This window comes from Octodon degus, unplaced genomic scaffold (assembly GCF_000260255.1).
Source record: "Octodon degus isolate 3935 unplaced genomic scaffold, OctDeg1.0 scaffold00026, whole genome shotgun sequence".
Classification (NCBI taxonomy): Eukaryota; Metazoa; Chordata; class Mammalia; order Rodentia; family Octodontidae; genus Octodon; species Octodon degus.
In genome coordinates, this window is record NW_004524602.1 from 18,615,153 (window position 1) to 18,636,089 (window position 20,937).

The 20,937-nt window shown below is 38.1% G+C and overlaps 1 protein-coding gene across 3 annotated transcripts in view; it reads right to left on the bottom strand.

Annotated features, from left to right (window-relative positions):
- Window positions 1–20,910, bottom strand: part of Tcf12 (transcription factor 12) — a 396,809-nt gene extending 375,899 nt beyond the window's left edge. For 2 of the 3 annotated variants that reach the window (XM_023712449.1, XM_004628873.2), the window contains exons 1-2: window positions 20,799–20,910; window positions 19,820–19,892 (exon numbers count right to left, since the gene is read on the bottom strand). In XM_023712449.1, coding sequence (XP_023568217.1) covers window positions 19,820–19,892; window positions 20,799–20,873 — 148 coding nt within the window. In that variant the 5' untranslated portion in view covers window positions 20,874–20,910. Of the gene's footprint in view, window positions 1–680; window positions 754–19,819; window positions 19,893–20,798 lie in introns of those variants that run through there. The other variant, XM_023712450.1, reaches the window with a different exon arrangement.
- Window positions 20,911–20,937: the final 27 nt, after the last annotated feature.

The window sequence follows — 20,937 nt, forward strand, 5'->3', positions numbered from 1 at the left end:
GAAGGAAAATGAGACAAGATAGGAAAAGGAATGCACATAAAGAAGAATGTTAGTCTGCATCTTGTCCTCTGAATACTACGAAGACAATATGCAATGTATTAATTATTCTAACTGTCCTACTAACCTGTTTTGAAACTGTTTCATCGCTATTTTTTTCTCATTGAAATGAATTTGAAAAATTTTAAAAAAGAATGTTAGAAACACATTACAGTGCTGGATATAGCTCACTGCCACAGTGTCTTCCTGTCCAAGTTCAAGGTCCTAAGTTCAATTCTTGATACCCCCCCAAAAAGAAAAAAAGCACAATACAGGTAAATTTAAAATAGGAATAGTCCTTCTCATTCCAAAATGAGGAAATTGGCAGGAAATAGGAATAACTGGTGACAAGTCCAAAGCTACCAGGAAAACAACATTAAAGTTGAGAATAATCTTTCTGCACTCCATGGTCAGGCAGCTCCGTCTGTAATGTTGGCAGGCTCAGCCCATGCAGCACCTTTCACAGGTTGGAATCCAATGCAGTTCTTCTTCCAGGCTGAGACACACTTGTAGCTCATGGTGCCCTGCCTGCCCACTGTTCCACCAGCCACTACTCCAGATCAGAACATCATTTGAAGTCTAGTTGAAGGAAGTCACACCCTCAAAAGCTCTGAAGGCCTACAGATTTAACATCAGGTGACTACCTGTATTTACTGCTTGCAGTTCTTACTGTGGGCCATGGCCTGGAGCACACTTGGTCCTCCTTGAGTTGTACACCTAGAATGACCAAGCAGTGATGCATGTGGACCTGATTTCACAGGCTCACAGATGAAAAGAAAATTACCCCTCAGGATAATTTTAAGTCTCACTCATTAAGATGTTTAAGTGAAACTTCAGACTTATACCCAACTTTTAAGTTTGGTGCTAGAAGCAGTTAAGACTTTGGAACTATTGAAACAGAGCAAATGTCTTTTTTTTTTTTTTGAATGTATGTGGTACAGGGTCTCACGCAGCTCAGACTCATAGTGATCCTCCTGTTTTCTGCCTCCCCAGCACTGGGATAATAGATGTGTCACTCAGACTCAGTCATGAGCTCAGCATACCTGGTGGCAGGACCTGTGTAGCATGCAGTACCAGAGATCGAACCCTGGTCCCTGAGCTTGCCTAACCAGGCACTTAGTCCACTGAGCTATCTCACCGGCCGCAGAATAAATGCTCTTTGTATACAAGACATCAATTGTTGGGGCCAGGAACAGAATGCTATGGTTTGAACGTGGCCCCCAAAAATTATGTGCTGCAATCAATGCTTAAGGACAGGAGGTTAAGTCCCAAAGGTATTTCAGGTCTTAAGGATCTATTCTCATGAACAGACTAATGCCCATTATAAAAAAACATTTAGGCTACACAACCCTCTCTGTGTTCTCATCTTTCACCATGTGACAACACAACAAGAAAGACCTTGTATATGATTGCACCTTAATACTGGGCTTTCCAACCCTCAAAACTGAAAGCTGGTAAATTTTTGTTCAATAAAATTACCCAATAAGAACACCTGGGGCAGGGACCAGGAATATGCATTTGCTAAAAGCTACAAATATGTTAATACACTGTTAGGTCTGAGATGAGGCAAGCATCAGTTCCCTTTCTAGAACCAGTTGTAACATCCAACACATTATAAAGATGGCACTTTTTTTTTTTTCAATAACTGGGACATTTGGTAACAGAGTATTAAACAATTATTCCACCTATTTCAGCAATCTGAGTAATTATCTATTACTACATAATGTAGTTACATAGAGCAGCTTTGAAAGTGAATTCTGCCATTTAGTAGCTGTGGCACTCAACCTCCCAAAGCTACTATTTAGGCAAACATCTCCTCCTCTGCATAAATGGGAGCAAAACTGATCAGCTTCAAAGGAGCAAATGAAGACTACGTTAAACAACTGGCATAATGGGATGCCCTGTACAGAGGGCCTACACTAACTAACTGTTTCTGAGCCAAGTTGTCTTGGAGTTGCAAAGCTGGCTTCCAACTCATGATCCTCTGCCTTAGGCTCCCAAGAGGCTGGAATTACTGCACACTACTGGACCCAGTACTCCCAAGTACTGTTTTGTCAAATGCTTCCTGTTACACTAAGACTCATTTGTTTTCTAAAAGAGGAGGATAATTAAGTTTATGAAGTCAAAATTCTATAATTATGAAATGCTATTGGCTTTTGGTTTTAAATTTCAATATGCTTACTGTATCACTTTATATAACAGGTCAAATCATTACAAATATTCTAGAAAATCAAATATCCTACTATATCAGTACAGGCTCAATAGAACTCTTTATACATCTGATATAAAAACTTTAAGAAACTGAAAAGCATAAATCATAAAAAGATAGGAAAAAAGAATACAAGAACTTCTGTTTCTCCCCATAAGCCCTTCCATACTGTTTTTTTAGCTTTAACTTGTTTTTTGTTTTTCGCAGTACCAGGGATTGAACTCAGAACCTTGCATTTGCCAGGCAGGCACTTATGCCACTGTTCATAATATATCCCTGGCCTCTGACTTGTACTTTTATGTTTCAAAATAATTAATAAAATATCTGTAGTTATTTGCATGTAATCTTTCAAAATACACTTAAAATCTGGCATTTTTCTTCCTGACATCTGAAAGTTGGTAAAAACCACTGCAAACAGATGTAATTCATTTTGTATGGAAAAAAGTTACGATCCTGAACAATCAACTTTCTTTTTTTTTTATAAATTTTTTTTTTTATTTTACTGAGAAACAAATAGCAATGAGACCGTTTCAAAACTGATTAATAGGACATTTTCAATAATTAATACATTGTACATTGTTATCTTCTTAGTGGCTATCCATAGTACAAGACCCAAACAGGATATCCTGTCCAAGCACTATTAGTACAAATCTTTCTTCTCATTGATTTAAGCAAAAGTAGCTGTATAATCTATCCTAACTATTCTGTATATACAGATACAGAATGGTCCTTCCTTTGTATCCCCTTTTTTTGTTTAGTCCTGTCAGAGATGGGTATTCCATTGGTATCTAAATACTATAGGTGCTTGAATTCAGCCAAACAATCCAACACAGTCCAGCAGTCCACAATAGTAGTAGGTTATCCACAGAAGTTGTTGACTTGAGCCTTTCACAGCTCAGCATGTTATTATGGCTTTACTTTATATACCTCGTTTTTATACTTTTCTGCTGGATGGTTAAGACCAAGATAAAGCAAGACCTATATAACAAGAAATGTAACTTTTGTATCTGATAAGGTCAGTCAAGTACCCTCAGGATTTATCCTGTAACCCTGTACCGCAGTTTGCAGATCCTTTGTCAGTGTCAGCCCTGTGGATGAGTAACAGCCATTGCTTGACCAATTTGTTCTCTGTGAAAGCCTGAGTGAATGTTTTCTCTGCAGGTGACTCTCCTTAGGCACACTCTACATCACTGATCACATTGCTCTGTGGCCCCATAATCTCTTTGATCAGAAAATTTGGGACACAACTGAGTTACATGACGTTATAGTACAGGTTCTCCTATGTCCTGAGTCTTCACTGACCTTGAAAGGGTAAGGCCAAAATGTTGGCTGTCCTTGCAGCCCTTCTATTTCTCTAATTTTTGGTCTGCAAACTTAAGTTGTTAACCCTCCAGAAGAGAAGCTTACTATTACCCTACTACATATGCAGTTAACTTCACTATCTGTCTGAATATCAAACATCTTAGGCATAACATGGAATAGGTATTTTCCATCAAGTATTGATATGTTAAACTTCAAGTCCCTACAGGATATGGAGATAAAAATTTAAAAAATGAAAAATATTTAAAGAATATGAATATGGGGGCCAGGGAGATGGCTCAGTAGAATAAGCGCTTCCCTGGCAAGCACAAGGGTCTGAGTTCAATCCCCGGTTCCGCAAAAAAAAAAAAAAAAAGGAATATGAATAAACAATTACATATTTTTGCACAGAAATTTAGAAATTTAACCATATACAGCATTATAGCAGGACAGTCCTGTGACATTTTCTTCGTCTTTTTGTCATTTATTACCCATTTTAAAAAAAATTTACTTGAGACAGTATGGTAATAATTGGTATGTCATACCAAGAAGTACGTATTAAGAAGATCAAAATGACAGGCATTCCAAGCGTGACCCTTCCATTACACATTGCTATCTTCAGTGCAGTTGCTTGTTTCACAGGTATCAGCATGTATAGTTAGTCAGGGTGAGAATCAGACCAATTAACTGCTAGTTTCAAAAACCTGCTGATGTTTCTCAGGATCATCGCCTTACCCATCTTGTGCATATGAATGTATGGCTTTGGCTGTCATATTTTCCAGCTTTTCTCCTTGCCCTCTCCTCTTTGTCCAATCCTCAAGTTCTCGCTTTCCTTTTATTTGTGTTATAACTATTTGTATTTCTTCTTTTGAGTTCTTAAACTAGGGAGACCATATGATATTTACACAGTGGGTCTGGTTTATTTCACTTATGAGAATATCTTCAAGACAATCAACTTTCTTAAAAGCCAACAAAAGTCTTTAAGAAGGAAATGATGGGGACTATAAAGTTGTTCGCTTGAATTTTTAAAAGCAGAAGATATAGCCAGGGTAGCCAGGTACAGTGATATAATATGTTACCCAGCATTCTGAAAGGCTGAGGCAGGAGGACAGTAAAGGCAAGCAACCCTAGCCTAGCCAATGCAGTGACTTAGCAACATCCTGTCTCAAAATAAGATAAAATGAGATGAATCAAATAGAATAAAATAAGGGATTATAGGTGGCTAGAGATGTAACTCAGTATGAAATCCTGAGATCTATCCTTAGTTTTTAAAGAAAAAAAAAAAAAAAACTTAAGACTACCTTTGGGTTTTTCCTGAATAATTTTATACTGTTTATTTACACTTAAAAGCAGTTGAGCCATGCTAAAATATTTACGTTTCTGCCTAATACCACAGCAATTTGTTCTACATCAAATACTAAACAACTGCTTTCCTCAAGTTTCCCAAGACTATTTTCACAGTGAAAGGCATTATAATACATTTTTCTGACCCAAGACAATAATCTTAAAACTCCAAACTGGTAAGGAAGAATTAGATACCAGGAAATATTTTCCTACCGCTATCCAGTCTCAGTATTATTTTCAATACAAAAAGTCCTTAAAAAAAAAAATCAGATACTCTTTAAACATCAGTAAGATGGTCAATGAAAACAGTTAAGATCATTATTAAACATTAACAAAAGCTTTTTTTCTGAATATCTTGCTATTCAGTGAGTATCTTCACCAAAGTGTCATTTATATTTTCTGAAATGTTTACAAACACAGCTTTGTTTCACAAAATTCAAAAATACAAAGCCTCTATTCATTATCATAAAAATGCCAATTATCTCATCTTAGAACCGCTGAATAATTGCAAACCTGTTCCTTTCATAGGAAGCAAATGGTCACTATCAGAAAATTAGAAATCAACATAAAGTGTATCAAGATATTCCCTCAGAAATCTACAGGTTTTACATGCAATGAAATTCACTGCTTAAAATAAACTGTTTATCTACTTAAGAAACATATTCTACATATTTTGGAGGAAAGTCACACAATGACTCACAAAAACTACTGTAGCAGCCAGTATCTCCAATGGAGTGGCTTAAATCAGCTGGCATGACCTACCTCCAGCTACAGTAGATACTGCCCTAGATCTCTCCTGACAAAACGCTTTAACCTCCCACTGAAGCTTGGCCACAAAAGGATTCTTCCAAATTCTGTAAGATTACATCAGAGAAGGCTCCCAATTCCCAAGCTTCACAGAAGTTCAATACATAATTGCTAAACACATCTTCAACATAACTTCAGGGGTCTAGTAGGTCAAACTAAATGCTAAAGAACTTGCCTACCACTTATGAGGCCCTGGAGTCAATCTCCAAGGCAGGGGTAAAAAAGTACTAATATATAATCCATGTCTTCAATATACACACAGAAAATACCTACACAAAGACATTTTTTTTTTGGTACTGGGGAACTGAACACAGGGCCTCCATACTGAGCTACATCATCAGCCTTATTTACTTATTTATCCGTTTTATTTTATTTTGTTTTTTTTTTGTTTTTGGCAGAACTGGCGATTGAACTGAGGTCCTTGCGCTTGCCAGGCAAATCCATTTTATTCTGAGAAAGCATTGCCTAAACTAGCCTGAAACTTGGGAACTGTGTGCCTCAGCACTCCAAACCACCACGATTACAGGCCTGAGCCTCTGTAACGAAAAAAAGACAACACATGTTCTACAATCAAACAAAAGCAGTTTGGGCCGGCCACAAAATATAAAACCTAAAGTGACTTAGAACATTATAAAAGGTGCACTTTCCCAGCACAAAATAAGCAGCACGGACTCTAAGACCACTTTTCTCTGCTCACAGCTTCCGAACATCTTGCTATAATGCAAGGTTACATAATCTCTTTTCCAGGCCCAAACCAACCGCTGACAGTCAGAGAACTGGCATACACTGCTGTCCAAACTGCAGCCAAGCGTCTGCTGTGGTCCTCCTGACAGTTTCTCAACCCCGTTAAGTCCAGATTCAGACATGCTATTCCCCCCACAACCTAACAATACTAAAGAACAACTGTGTCACACACCCTATGAAAATAAAACACTATAAAAGTATCACTTCTCTTTGCTTTTCAGAGCCAGATCTGGCTGTGGTTGTCAGCCAGCTGTATTCACGTAAGACCTTATTGGCTTTACCACTTGGCTACTTCCTGTTCATTCCTGATGTTTAAATCTATAGTCCTGAATAGGCTAAGACCTTTGCAGAAGAAATGAGAACAGGTAGAACGTTCTAATAAGCGTATACTTCAAGTTTCCAGTCAGCAAATCCACACAAGGCTCAGTGTCCTGTAGGCCACACCACAGAGCTGAAGCTAGGAAATAGAAATGCAGGTAAGGAACCTAGTCTTTCTTTCACCAACCTACGCTGCACATCCCCAAACCTAAATCAAATAATCTCTTAGTGACCTCAAAGCAGGGTACGTCACAGAAACATAAGCACAGACCACCTTGCTTTCAGGGAGCCTATAATCTCACTAACGGGCATACCACAACAAAAACGAATAGGTAACAGAATTCTAAGGAATGTTAAAATAAAAGAATTCAGAGATCCCAAGTTCAAGAATCCTCCATAAACATTTCCAAGGTTTTGAATTCTTGTTATATCTACAATCTATGCTCATCAAGACAGAGATTTTCAAAAAAAGTATGAGGAATAATATTACAATGGGAGACGTAAGCATTCTCTTCTATGGTTGCAACTAAGTAATAACTATGAATATTCTAATATTTTACTACTACCAAATTTCATCTTGTCAAGACACAAAATTTGAACTGAACAAATAAAAGACCACAAATACAGACCACACACACATACACACTTCCGTAAAGACATTTCAGGTTATTGTTACTTATGCTTAATATCCTGATATAGAAAAAATAGTTCACCTATTTTATAAATACTTTTACACTCCCTTTGTAATAAAAATAAATCTTAAAGCACTTTCTTTTGGAGAACATCAACATTACACCATTTAGGATCCCTCACTAACAAACTGCTGTAAGACCCCTAACAATATTAAATTCCTCCTCAGGATACAGTCAGCTCTAGTGCAGATTGGTATCAATGCAGGTGCAGCAACAACCCAGCCGTCTGCCACTTCTGAGGGGCAGTAAGAAACCACAGGCAAATGTGTATCGCTGTTCATTTCTCTATTTCCTCTGTGAAATGAAGTTACCAACTTCCTAAAAGAATCATGAAGAAAACAGCACATGAATAAAACTGTATAAAGTACTTTCATCTCTACTGATCCTTTCTTTCTTTTAAACAACAGGACTCCTCCCCTGTTCCCCAGTCACTCACTGGGCAAAGTCCTTGTTCAACAAGTCTCCAGAGTCTAACTCATGGTAGATGCATCTGCTAGATGCAGTGTTGCTCTTAAGTCTGACAGGAGGAGTTGGATAAATATAAAAGCTAAAGACACCCTGGCTGTACTGCCTGTTTTGTGTTTCTACTGTACTGCTAGAAATCTTAAGTGGATTTACTCACTCAGATTTGTATCGTGTTCTTGGGACAATAACACTGGAAACTATCCTGAAGAGGCTTGCAAAACAGAAAAGTCAGAATGGGCTACAGATGTTTCCGATGTAATAAGACTAGCTTATTACACACTTTATTACTACTTCGTAGTTCATGTTAAATAACGCTGAGAGTGAGCCATTCAGGCTTCAGAGGAAAATTTCACACTCACCAGAACCACAACTACTTTGTAATAGATATGCCTGTAGTAAGTACATTTAAACTTCTCAGTACAACAGGAAATAAAATTTACTAAAGACAAGTTTTATCTGTCTCCTACAAATATCCATGAAGGTGAGGGGGGTTTGATAGGATTTTCTTCTTTGTTTATTCCCAGGAAACTGAAAATTCAGAAAGAATGTAGTCAAGGTTAAAGCTTCCTTTCAGAGGGGATCATCTAATTGCTTTTTATATATGAAGTGAGGAACAAATGAAAATACCACTACTCCTTCAAAGGAGTTTTCCAGTATGCTTTAACTGACCAGACGATCTGTATGCTCACTGACCCAAGATGAGAAAGCTTCCCTGGCAAGCGCAGGGTCCTGAGTTCAATCCCCAGTACCGCAAAAAAAAAAAAAAAAGGCAGACCAAGATGAGAACACTAATTGTAGACCAAAATTGACTTTGATTCCCTAGATCAATATACAGGCACACTACTTAAAGTTCAAAGCTCAGCCTAAACAGCCTAAAATACAGAGAATTTGCTTTATACGAACAAGTCTACCACAGTATCTTTTCTATGTATAAAATAATAAATTTCCTCATCTATATTCTTAGTATCAAAAAGAATTTTTTTTTTTCTCCTTTTTGAGACAGGGTCTCACTATACCATTTAGGCTGGTCTCGAACTCTCAAAGATTCACCTGTCTCAGCCTCTCAAATCCTGGGATTACAGACATGTGCTACCATGCCCCGCTCAAAAAGAAATTTTTACTGTAAATTTTAGAAGCAATATGGTTGAGAGAATATCTCCACAATACCTTTTCTGAAATCCATGGGACCTAGATGGGTTTAAGAACACAATTTTTCAGGTCAGGCATGGTGTCGCATGCATGTAATCCCAGCACTCAGGAAGCTGAAGCAGGACTGCCACAAGTGTGAGGGCAGCCTGGCCTGCATAGTAAATTCAAGGCAGCCTGAACTACACAGCAAGACCCTATCTTTAAAAATAAAAAGAAAAAATTTCAATTTTTCAGGTTTTACAAAGAAAAACAATACATAAACTATAATCACCCAAGCACTTAGAAACCATGTAATAACTAGAAAAACAAGAGAGAATACTAATGGTCTCTTCAGGTGAGACCTGATACTGCCTCCAAAAGTTTAAGAGTTTATTCTGGGGCTGAGGAGGCAGCTTGGCAGCATAAGCACCTGCCTTGCAAGCACGAAGACCCCAGTTTGATCCCCAGTGCCAATGCTGTGCTGGCCCCTGAAACCAGGCATGGTGGCATACCCCTGTGTTGGGGAGGCTGAGACAGGAGGATCCCTACAAGTCGAGCTATGTAGTGAGAAATTTTGAAAAAACTTTTTTAAAGTTTATTCTGAATTTAAAGGGAAAAATTTTTGGTTCAGACCTTTTAGGACTTCAAAATTGTACTTTGAGGATGATAGCCCTTTGAAAAGGAAAAGAGGTTCTCAAGTAAGTACAACATACTACTATCTAGAATTTAAAAAAACACCCTACCAGAGACAGCTAAGAGACATTAAGGATGTTCAGGTTAGCCTTGAAATGTTTCCAATTATCTGGCTAGTTGGAAAATTATCAATTCCAGCTGCCTCTATGTTCCCACCAAGGAAATCAATATGAAACAATCTTTCCCTTTAGCTTTATTCTGGAATGGGATCAACACTAGAAATTAAGTCTCCAAAACCTGAGCATATCAATAGGAAACAGAAAAACAAATCAGCCCGACCAAATGGCAAAGTCAGCAGGACTTCCAGGTAGCCACAAACCTAGCAGGATCTGCAGTCTCAGGAGCTGACGGTGTTCATCCCAGCCTCACAAGCGGCCACACAAATGGCCCTACAGGTGTAAACCCAGCACTTTCTTCCTGTCCAACAGCACTAACAAACCTCTTATTTTTCCCGTCGAATTGAAAAACACCACCACATGCGTGCCCTCATGCCTGAGAAGTGTGATGACTGTGGCTCCTGGTTTGCAGGGATCCCTGCCACACCTACCAGCACAACTCCTGCTGAGAGCAGCAGTGCGCCTTGCTACTCACTGGAAGTCCCAAGTGTACTAAGTGCTACCCTTGTCCTCTACATCAGCCACCACTAAAATTGCTGAAGAGGAATTAGCAGCTAAACCTGCTCACAACAGCTCACTAACAAAAACTACCAGAAGCAAATACACTTCTGAGAGTGGCTGCCTCCAAACAAGCTCCCATTTGGTGAGAGACAAATGCTTTCTCAGTCTAATTACCTCAAATTCAGGAGTAGCCATGCTCCAAATTCAGGTACCAAAACAGTATGGACAAAATAATGCCGTGGGCTAACTTTCTCCAAGTTTAATCACCAAAAAAAGGCCGGGGAGATGGCTCAGTAGAATCAGTGCTTGCCTGGCAAGTGCAAGGGCCTGAGTTCAACCCCTGGTTCCACAAAAAAATAAATAAATAATAATAATAATAAACTATGGTAGTAGTAAATATCTTTAAAGGAATAATTTTGTCCTATACTGTATTTCAAATTGTTTTTGTTATATTATTTAGAAAATTCCATTCCTGTGTCATCTTTATGCAATAAAAATCAGTAACCAATCCCTAATCTATTTTCATTTCTCTGTGATCTGACCCCAAGCAGCTTACAGCAGCTTGAATGACTCACCATGGTCTTTATGAGAGCACATTTTTAACCTGTAACACATAAGACTTACCACATGTTAAATATGGAACAAAAATTAAGCTTTCTCCATTAAAAACAAAATATTCTTTTCCCAAATGTATGCTAAAAAATTACAGGATGACCTGACTGGAAATAGAAAAGAGATTCAAATGACAGTCAGCCTGCTAACAAATCAGTGCTTTCATTTGTAGAAATAACATTTTCCTGCCTACTAAAATCCTTTTTCCCCTAATAACAGACTTCTGTATGAGCAAGAAAAAGTCTAGCAATAAAGACAGCTAAAAAACAGGCTCTAGAGCTGGGCTTCTTGCTAATAATTGTATCGGCCACTATCCCATTCCACCCTGGCCTCTATCCAAAGACAGAACCAAAACAGGGGCCACGGAGATAGCTCAGTGGTCTAAGCACCTGCATAGGCAAGCACAAAGACCTAGGTTCAATCCCTGGTACCACATGCCATACTAACCCCACCTGAGGCACAACAAGCACCCATCCAGACTGGGCATGGTGGCACACGCCTATAATCCCAGTGCTGGGGAGACTGAAACAGGAGGATCACTATGAGTCTAGCTGCAGAGTGAGACCCTGTAACAAATACATAAATTTTTTTCAAAACGTAACCAAAACAAAAGGTGATGGATGCCACAAACCAAGTACGATGCATCTTTAGAACTTCAGAGTTTTACTCAATGATTAATAAAAATGCATTAACTTTACAATAAATGCATTTGCAGTAAGATGTAAAAAATAAAATATGCATGAATTTTTAAGATAAGATTTCTTCCGCTTGCTAGCAATGTGTTGCATCAGGCTACAAAGAGTTTATATTCCTTCTCTGCCAGTAAGGAACTGTGAAGAGGGTCTACTCTGGAGACAGTGAATCTGGCTCCCAGCTACTCTATCCTTTCAGAGTATGTAATTTCTGTTTATCTATCTAAAGAATTTTGAATAGGCAACAATAATATGGAGACAACACTGTATCTAAATGGCAATAATGCCTTTGTATAGAAGAGGGTTTTCAAAAGGCAGACACATTCTGTTAACCATTCTGTGCTCTATAATGCTTAATTTTAAAAAATTAAGGAAAAAAGGTACAGTGTCTAGTTACCCGATGACCTTCCAAATCTGTTTTTTGGGAGTTTTTTGCATAACCGGGGATTGAACTCCAACCCCTGCGCTTGCCAGGAAATCGCTTGCTCTACTGAGTCATCTCCCCGGCCCCCAAATCTGCTCTTAAACTTAAATACTTTCCTGCCTTGCAGCAATACATAAACTTAAAGACTGAAGAACAATTCTGACAGGTTGCGTTTGTGAGAGCATTTCCTCACCCACCACCACAGACAGAACATTTCATTTTATCCAGTATCAAATGAGATCACTCCATTCGACCCAGCCATTCCCCTATTTAGTATAAAGACATACAGACTCATATTTATGCCACCACAATTTATAATAGCTAAATCTTGGAAGCAACTTCAGTGTCCATCAACAGAGTAGCAAATAAAGAAAACACGGTATTTACACCTGCTAAATACTACTCTGCTACAAAGAAGGATAACTTAGGTCCATGTTAAATAGAAGCTTAACTATCACATGGTTCCTTATACAAAAAACTTAAAGCATAAATATATGAAATAGAAAGATAAAAATAGGAAGCTGATAGGTATTTTGCAAATAGGAAGAGAACCAAGAGATGGAGGAAAAGGGTGTGGAGTAGGGAAGGGGACATAACTTCCAACACATACATGTACCAACTTCATACAACATATGTAATCATTATATATTAGAATCATGTAATAAATAAAAATTTAGAAATAAAATAAACTTTAAAATTTGCTTTAGGGGTCAGGGAGATGGCTCAGGAGAATAAGCGCTTGCCTGGCAAGCGCAAGGCCTGAGTTCAATACCCACTTCCGCCAAAAAACTTAAAAATAAATAAATAAAATTTGTTTAGCACAACACCTAGCAGTAACAGCCATCCAACAAACACTGGCTACAACTGGCTATAAAGCCACTTCACCAATAATGTAGCGATCACCTCTAAAGCAGCTGTATGACGGGCAATACACTGCTAACTATCTGATCCTCAGCAGGATTCTGAAAGTGCTACTATCCTCTTCTCACAAATAAGTATGGCTCAGATGACTTAACTTGCCTAAGGCCACCCAGCTAATAAGCTATAAACCACTGACTCACACCCAGTTAAATGGCTCCTCTATCCAGCTCTTCCCAATATACTACCTCTCCTCCCTCATAAAAAGGGAGCAATTCAAGGGCTCTTTTACTGACAAGATTACAGTTAGACCTATCTCTTTTTAATAAACACAGGTCAGAGAATGACAGAGGCTCCTTCCAGTTAAACCCTTTACATACAAATATGCACCAGATGTTACCATCTATTCCATTTTTATGTTAATAACTCACATTTTCTATTAAATAATCAGCTAAAGTCATTCATTTTATACATCTAGAACCATCAAATCTTGGCCTGCTGGCCCCATTATCTATCTGAGGTAAATTTCCCTAAAGAATTAATTTACTTGCTTAGTTTTAATTACAACTTGTAGGGTACAAAAAGAAAACCATCTCCTATCCAAATGAAATTTAAACAAGGATAAAACATATGAATATACAAAAAAGGTTTTTAACTACCATAGTATTTATACTATGAAAAGGGAAATTAACAAAAATCCCTAAAGGTCAAGTAGTAAAAGCGCAGTCATTTCCATTTCATACAACAGCATGCAACAGTTTTAAACCAAGTTTACAAAGACTCTATAACATGTAAAAACACGCATGACAAAATATTAAGTGAAATCAAAAAGCATTATGCAAAATGAAACTTGGCAAACACGAACAATCAAAAAATGACCAAACTGAAATAAACCAAAACCTAACCATTTTCTCTGGCTAGTGACATTATTAAGAGGTGTTCTGCTGCTGCTCCTCCTTCCCTATTGCTTTTTCTGCTAATTGTCTTTACAATGACAACTACATATTAATTTATAGGCATAAGGGTTTACAAAACAAAACAAAAAAACAGTATTTTCAACTCCTCCTTAAAGTTTACAAATTAGCGAGAAGAGTCCCATGTCCTTCGAAATTTCCTTGTAGAGGAGGGTGGGTGGGTGGGTGGGTGGGAATCAAACCCAATTCCTCACAGATGCTAGACAAGCTCTAAGCTACATTCTCAGCCCCATTATGTGAAATCTAGAATGCTCAAAACAATTTGGCATGTCATGAGCTCCAGCACTCCATAACCCTGAATCACTTCTATTCCCAACAGAAATCCAATCTTCCAAGTAGTCACTCCTGTACCCTGTACTCTCTCTTCCTGCATCAATATCAAATTCAAAGCTTCATCACCTCCTGCACACAAGTCTCCTTTCTTACCCTAGGGCCCTCCCCAGGACGATCCAGCCCTCCCTTCCCCTTCCCCAAGAGTAGCTCTCCAGGAGCTAAGGCTATGCCTGAAGCTTTACTTGCCCTTGATTTAACACTTTAAAATACCTCAGAGAAGAGCGAGGTAGGCAGTCCTCTTGATGACTCAGAGGTACGTACAGGAATTTTTCTAAAGAGCACACAGTACTCATAGTTGTAAACTTGTCTCTGTTTTTCCTGTTTCCTAAGTATGCACTTTCATGTACAAGTTATCTCTAAAGAAGGATTTTGCTAACCTTTACCTTAAGTGAGCTACTTAACAGCAACACCATGTCTATCATATTACATTTTTCCCCACATGCCTGCTGACTCCAAAGTTGCTCATGTCATTTATCATTACAGCTTATCCAATACAAGTATCTAACGTGTTTCAATTTTAACAAATTTTTAACAAGTATAAATTAATAAAACTTAATTATAAGTCTCAACAGATTGGTACACAATGTGACCACACTCTATTCATAACTTTAAAAAATTTTAAGTGAAAAGCTAACTTAAATGTTCTTTCCGCTTATAATCACCATTCATATTTCTACTACAGTTCAACCTAAAAACACACTGGTAACAGTTTGGTTTTATTTTATTTTTCTTAATATGCTAAATAATATTAAATCAATCTGAAATGTTTAATAGGGTGAGTAAACATTTAAAAATCTTACCATATTTAACAAAAAGGACATCATACAAAATCCCTGCAGCAGAGTTTTTGTGCCCTGACTATGGGACCTCATTGTGATTCTGTACAGTCTAGCATACTGTTACCTCTGCAAGGAACCTGAGATCTCTGAATCATTTTTATAACTCTGCATGACTCTATAAGTATCTCAAAACAAAATATTTAGCTAAGAATTCATTTTTCCCTCCTTATGTCAATGTTTTCAAAGATTACATATACATCTGAAAACCCTAAACTCAAATGACCCGTAGTTTGGAGCCGGCCAAAAGCTCAGCAGATTAAAGGGCTTGCTTAGGCAGACACAGTGGGCCAGGGTTCAATCTCCAGCCCCTGAGGAGTCACACTGACAGAGCAACTGGGACTGGGTGTGATGGTTCACACCTGTAATCCCAGCCCTTTGGGAGGCTAAACACAGGCGGATCACTGAGTCCCGATCTACGTAGTGAGACCCTGTAGACCCTTACTAAAATACAAAAAAAAAGACCACTAACTTAAAAATGATAAATTGCATTGATTTTAAAAACTTACTAGAAAACATATCTAAAACTTTTTTTTTGGGGGGGGGGCGGCTAGCTCATCCTACCCTGAGGGCAGGGCTGGCAGGTCATGTGGTGCTGGGGATGGAACCGCAGTCCCCTGCACCTGCCTAAGCTTGCCTAAGCAGGCACTTCAGACCACTGAGCAATCTCACCGACCCAACACATCTAAAAAATCTTATTTCCAAAAAATCTTTTTTTTTTGGCTCCGAATGCCTTCAAGGCATGACTGGCTGGCTTAAGTTATGGGGATCGAACCACAGCAACCTGAGCCTGACTGCTTTGTTGAAGCAGCCACTTAAAGAACTGAGCTAAGGGGCAGGCCCCCCCAAAAAAATCTTAAGGAACAAGAAGACACACTATTACAAAGTCTGATCTGAACAGGGAAAAGCTAAGCTTTACTTCTTTGTTTAAAATAACTTTTCAAACAAAAGCATGAGACATACTCAATAGATTACAGACAGCTTGCAAAACAACAAAGTAGAATTTTTGCAAAATCTCTTACTACTTGGTTTCAAAAACAAAGAAAACTTTCAGACACCATACGTATATTTAACTTATACTAAAACAACTGCAACACCATAATTTGTATCTATACACTTCATTCAAACACTTAAATCATTTCCATTCTGCTGATCTACCTTTCTTTTTGTGCAAGACCTTAGAGAACACTTCACTTTCACTCCCAGACACCTCTGCGATCCCTGGAGGATCATCCACAGAGACTGAGGGGCCAAATGAGCAGATTCAGTCTAATCACAGCATAAAGGAAATTAGCACCTGAAGGAAGAAATACCTTATAAAGGCTCCTTAAAGCAAACGACAGTAAATGTACCTCTTTCCCATAGTGACTTCTAAAATGACAGCCATCACACAAGTTATTTCTTTTACTTTAGAAATATGATAAAAATAACACCACTAACGTATTGTATGTTTTTAGGTGCAAAGAAATTGTGAAAGTGTTATATACTAGCTCTCAAAAACACTGTGAAATTGAGCAAAGAAAAAGTAATTAAAAGAAAACTGCAAATTATCAACTATAATTTTCACAAAGCAAAAGGCATGAAGTTTTACAAATGTATTCTGAAAACAAAACCTAAAACAACCTCTAATCGTTATAGCAGCTCTTCAAAAGAGAAGTCAGATCTTTAGCTCCTTATATGCCACAAATAAACAAGTATTAGGATGTATTACATACCTTCTGAAATTAGGGCAGGCTATTCAAATGTCAATGAAGTACATGAAACATATATATATATATATATTCTTAGGTACTTCCTTTAAGATAAGAGCTACAGAGAAGCTGTATCATATTTTGACATAAAATAATCACATGCCCTTTCCTCAAAATTTAAATCCACTTAGTAATTACTGAAGGTCAGTTTTTTAAACAACTTTAGACACTTAAAACCACATTCATTAAATACAAGTGTTTAAATTCAAGCTATCAATGAATAATAGCCCCAACTAAAACTACACATTTCCTACTTCAAAGAATCAAGTGTGACCACTTCTACAACATAGAAAAAGATGTGTGTGTGTGTGTGTGTGTGTGTGTGTAATCTACTGAACGGTGGCTGACAACTCCAATGCCAACCTCCTAATCCACATTTGAACTTAAAATACAAACTTGTAAAAACATCAGACTTTCTTATACCACAAATTATTCTTAATATAATTGCTAATATAAATTGTTCTAAGAACAAAAAAATATGTAAAATAGCAAGTTTCTGAAGTTTAGGTCGTTTTGTTTTTGTTTTTTTTGGTGGAACCGAGGACTGAACTCAGGCCCTTGCACTTGCCTGGGAAGTGCTTATTCCACTGAGCTATCTTCCCGGCCCCGAAGTTTAGGTCTTAACAGCCAAATACATTTTCTACAACCTAAGTTGGAATAGTATGAAACAGCAAAATCAACATTTATTTAAGGAAATACGCTAGATATCTACCAAGTATTAAACAAAATATAATTTGGAAGTTTCTATCAATAAATTCTTAGTTACAAAAATTAAAGTATACTCAAAACACTAATGAAGAATATAGTGCCCATTAAATTAAAAAAAATTTTCTTTTCCTACACCCAAAAGAAGTAAGTTTTCAAATGATTAGTTTTTTTATATTGGGATTTGGCTAAATTTCATAATATTTTTGATCAAAGATAATTCTTTACCAGTGTTCGGCCTATATAAAGTCTAAAAATATTTTTATTTTACCTATTTGAAATATCCAATAACATGCTATATTTTACTCAGTAGTTGAAATTCCAAATTAAAAATAAATCTTAATAAATTAGTTTACAACTTGAAATATAAACTTTTAAAATTTATAATAAACTAGTTACAATACCTACTTTATTTCCTGATATTTTACCTTCAGTATTTTTTTAATCAACTATCATTTTACTAAGGTACATAAAAAATAATGGTCAAAGGAATTACTGAGTTTCAGCTTACAATCTGGACAGCTGGCTTTCTTAAAATATTGTTATGTTTTTTATTTATTTATCTCTGAGCACTAAGAAATCTTTTGTTTGTTTGTTTTTTGGTCATTCTTTCAGACAGGGTCTCACTATGTGGTTCAAGTTGGCCTTGAACTCACCATGTAGCCCAGACTGCCTTCAAACTCCTGGTGATCCTCCTGCCTCAGCCTCCCAAGTGCTGCAATTATAGGTATTATTAAGGAATAAATTTGTTTTGTTTCTGTTTTGGGAATCAAGCTCAGAACTCTGCACTTGCCAGACAGGCCCCTTTTCCACTGAACTATAACTTGGACCCACTAAGGAATAAATTTAAGCTGAGAATTACAGCTTAGATTTTGTGTGTGCTTTAAATCTTTTATTTATTTGGTACAGGGTCTTACTACACAGCCTGGACTCATAGTGATCCTCCTGTCTCAGCTTCCCCAGCACTGGGATTACAGGTGTGCACCACCATGCCTGGTTCTGGGGCCAGTACAGCATGTAGTACCAGGGATCAAACCAGGGTCGTTGCACTTGCCAGGCAGACATGGAGAGTGCCAAGCTATCTCCCCAGCCTTGGAATACTTAGTTTTAAGTACTAAGTTTAAAATAAGTTAGAAAAATAAAAAAAATTAGTTTCCCCCCATTACAAGAGTAGGGGTTCTCTACCACTGAACTACATTTTGAGCTTTTTATTTTTTATTTTGAGACGGCCTGCCCAGTCTGGACTCCAACTTTCTTTCCAGCCTCCAGCCTTAGCTTCCTTTAGTGCTGAGATCACAGATGTGTACCACTATACCCAAATGTTTTAGAATGCAACACAGTGGTGATAAATACACTACAAGTACATTTAAAGGTAACATACTGTGGTATAAAAATAAGAACTCATCCCAAACATTACCCCAACAGTATGAACATGGGACAGAATACAGTAACCAAAGAAATGTCATTTAAAATAAATCTAGTCAGACACAATGACATACTCCAGTAATCCCAAAACCTGGGAGGCGGAGACAGGAAGACTGCTGTAAGTGTAGGGCCAGCCTGGGCCACATAGTGAATCATTATCTCAAAAAAAAACCAAAAAAATTTTAAAAATAAATCTAGGGGGCTGGGGAGATGGCTCAATAGAATAAGTGCTTGCCTGGCAAGCGCAAGGGCCTGAGTTCAATCCCTGGTTCTGCCAAAAATAAATAAAAACCTAAGTTTCTTTCCATTTCTAACATTTAGTCCATTAACATTTTAAATAACTATCCACAGAATTACTGATTTCTTGCAGATTTCAAAGGGAATGATCACCTTTTAAAATAAGTAAATCTTACTAGTGGTTATTTCAATTCTAACTTTCAAACACATCCAGTCAATAATACTGTCTTATCCATTTCCTGGAACCCAAAGCTTAACAATGTTAATGAGCTCTGATCTACAAGTGCTGTTTTTCTTCTAAAGACCCACCACAGGTCACAGAGCACTGCCTCATGCAACTTTTCTAATACCTTGAGATACAATGTAATCCCTTGTGCTCAAGACAATTTTCAACTTCAAAACTCACAGAAAAGAGAATTTTACATCCATTGTGAAATCCTTACAGATCTACAAATAAATGTTTAGTGCAACTGCCCCAATCTGAGGCCTTTTTGTTTCTGTTTATAATTTTAACTTGACATACTAAACAAAGGCTTGAAGACAGATATTAAAATATTTCACACTTTCAACCAAAATGTATCAGAACATCAATAAGTTTCTAGTTTCAGACAATCTCTTACCTGATCCACTGAACTGACTGCTTCCCAGCGTGGTTGGTCTGGTTTTCCCACTATTAACAGGTGGGGAAAACATCTGCAAAATAACCCATAGATATCTGTTAATCCTGAGATTTTTAGAATTTTGCAAACAAAAGGCCAAGTCCCCTCAGTTAGTTACTGTATTTCATAGGAAACCTGAAATAAAACTGGCGCTCCTCAGTCCTGCAATGACAGACAACTTACTTTCTAACACTACTTAAAAATACTAGTGACATTCTATTCTGACAAGCCAGTTACTTCAAGATTCCAAAACAATTAACTTTAAACTATTAATTTATCCACGACTCACTTTGAAATTGGGTTAGTCATGCCATCAACATTATCCACTATACAAGTTAGAATCATATTCATTAAAATTATTACACACAATAAGGATTTTAACAGCTCCCACGACAAATAAAGGCATTAGCATTACGGTTTCATTTTCCATTTTTAATTTTCCATAGTGAGAAACGTGTATATACGTGTGTCTGCAATGTAAAAAAATACACACACACACACACTGATTATGTATCTTAAAGTGCTCAGTTCAGAAGACTGGAAATGGGTAGCCCTTGAACTGGCTTTCTTGTAGTTGACATCTTTCGGGTACCACAGCCATAGTCCATCACGGGGTCGGCAATGGTGACAAGTGTTGGTGAAAAAATGACATTCTGCCTTTCATATAAAGTCTAAAAACTCTAAACACCATCAACCAAAGCTCACGATCACATTGTTGCGCTTCTAACTGCTGAAATCCAACGACCCGGCGGCGTTAAAGTTTGAAATCCGCAAGTCCGGACCCTACACCGAAGTTCGGGGGCTCGACGTGGCCAGCTGGTGCCCGGCCCGGGAAGCGGCGGGGCCCGGGGCGGAGTTCGCGCCGCTCGAGCCGGGTCGCCCGGTCGCCCGCCCGCCGCCCGCGCGCGACCCCGGAGCCCACGGCGCGCGAGGCTCCTACCGCGCTGAAGTCCAGCAGGTCGCTCAGCTCCTTGTCGGTCCCTATCGCGGCCATGCGCTGCTGCTGCGGGTTCATCTTCGGCCGCTCCTCGGGGTCCTACGGCAGAGCAGGGCGGTGAGCGAGCCCCGAGGCCCCGCGG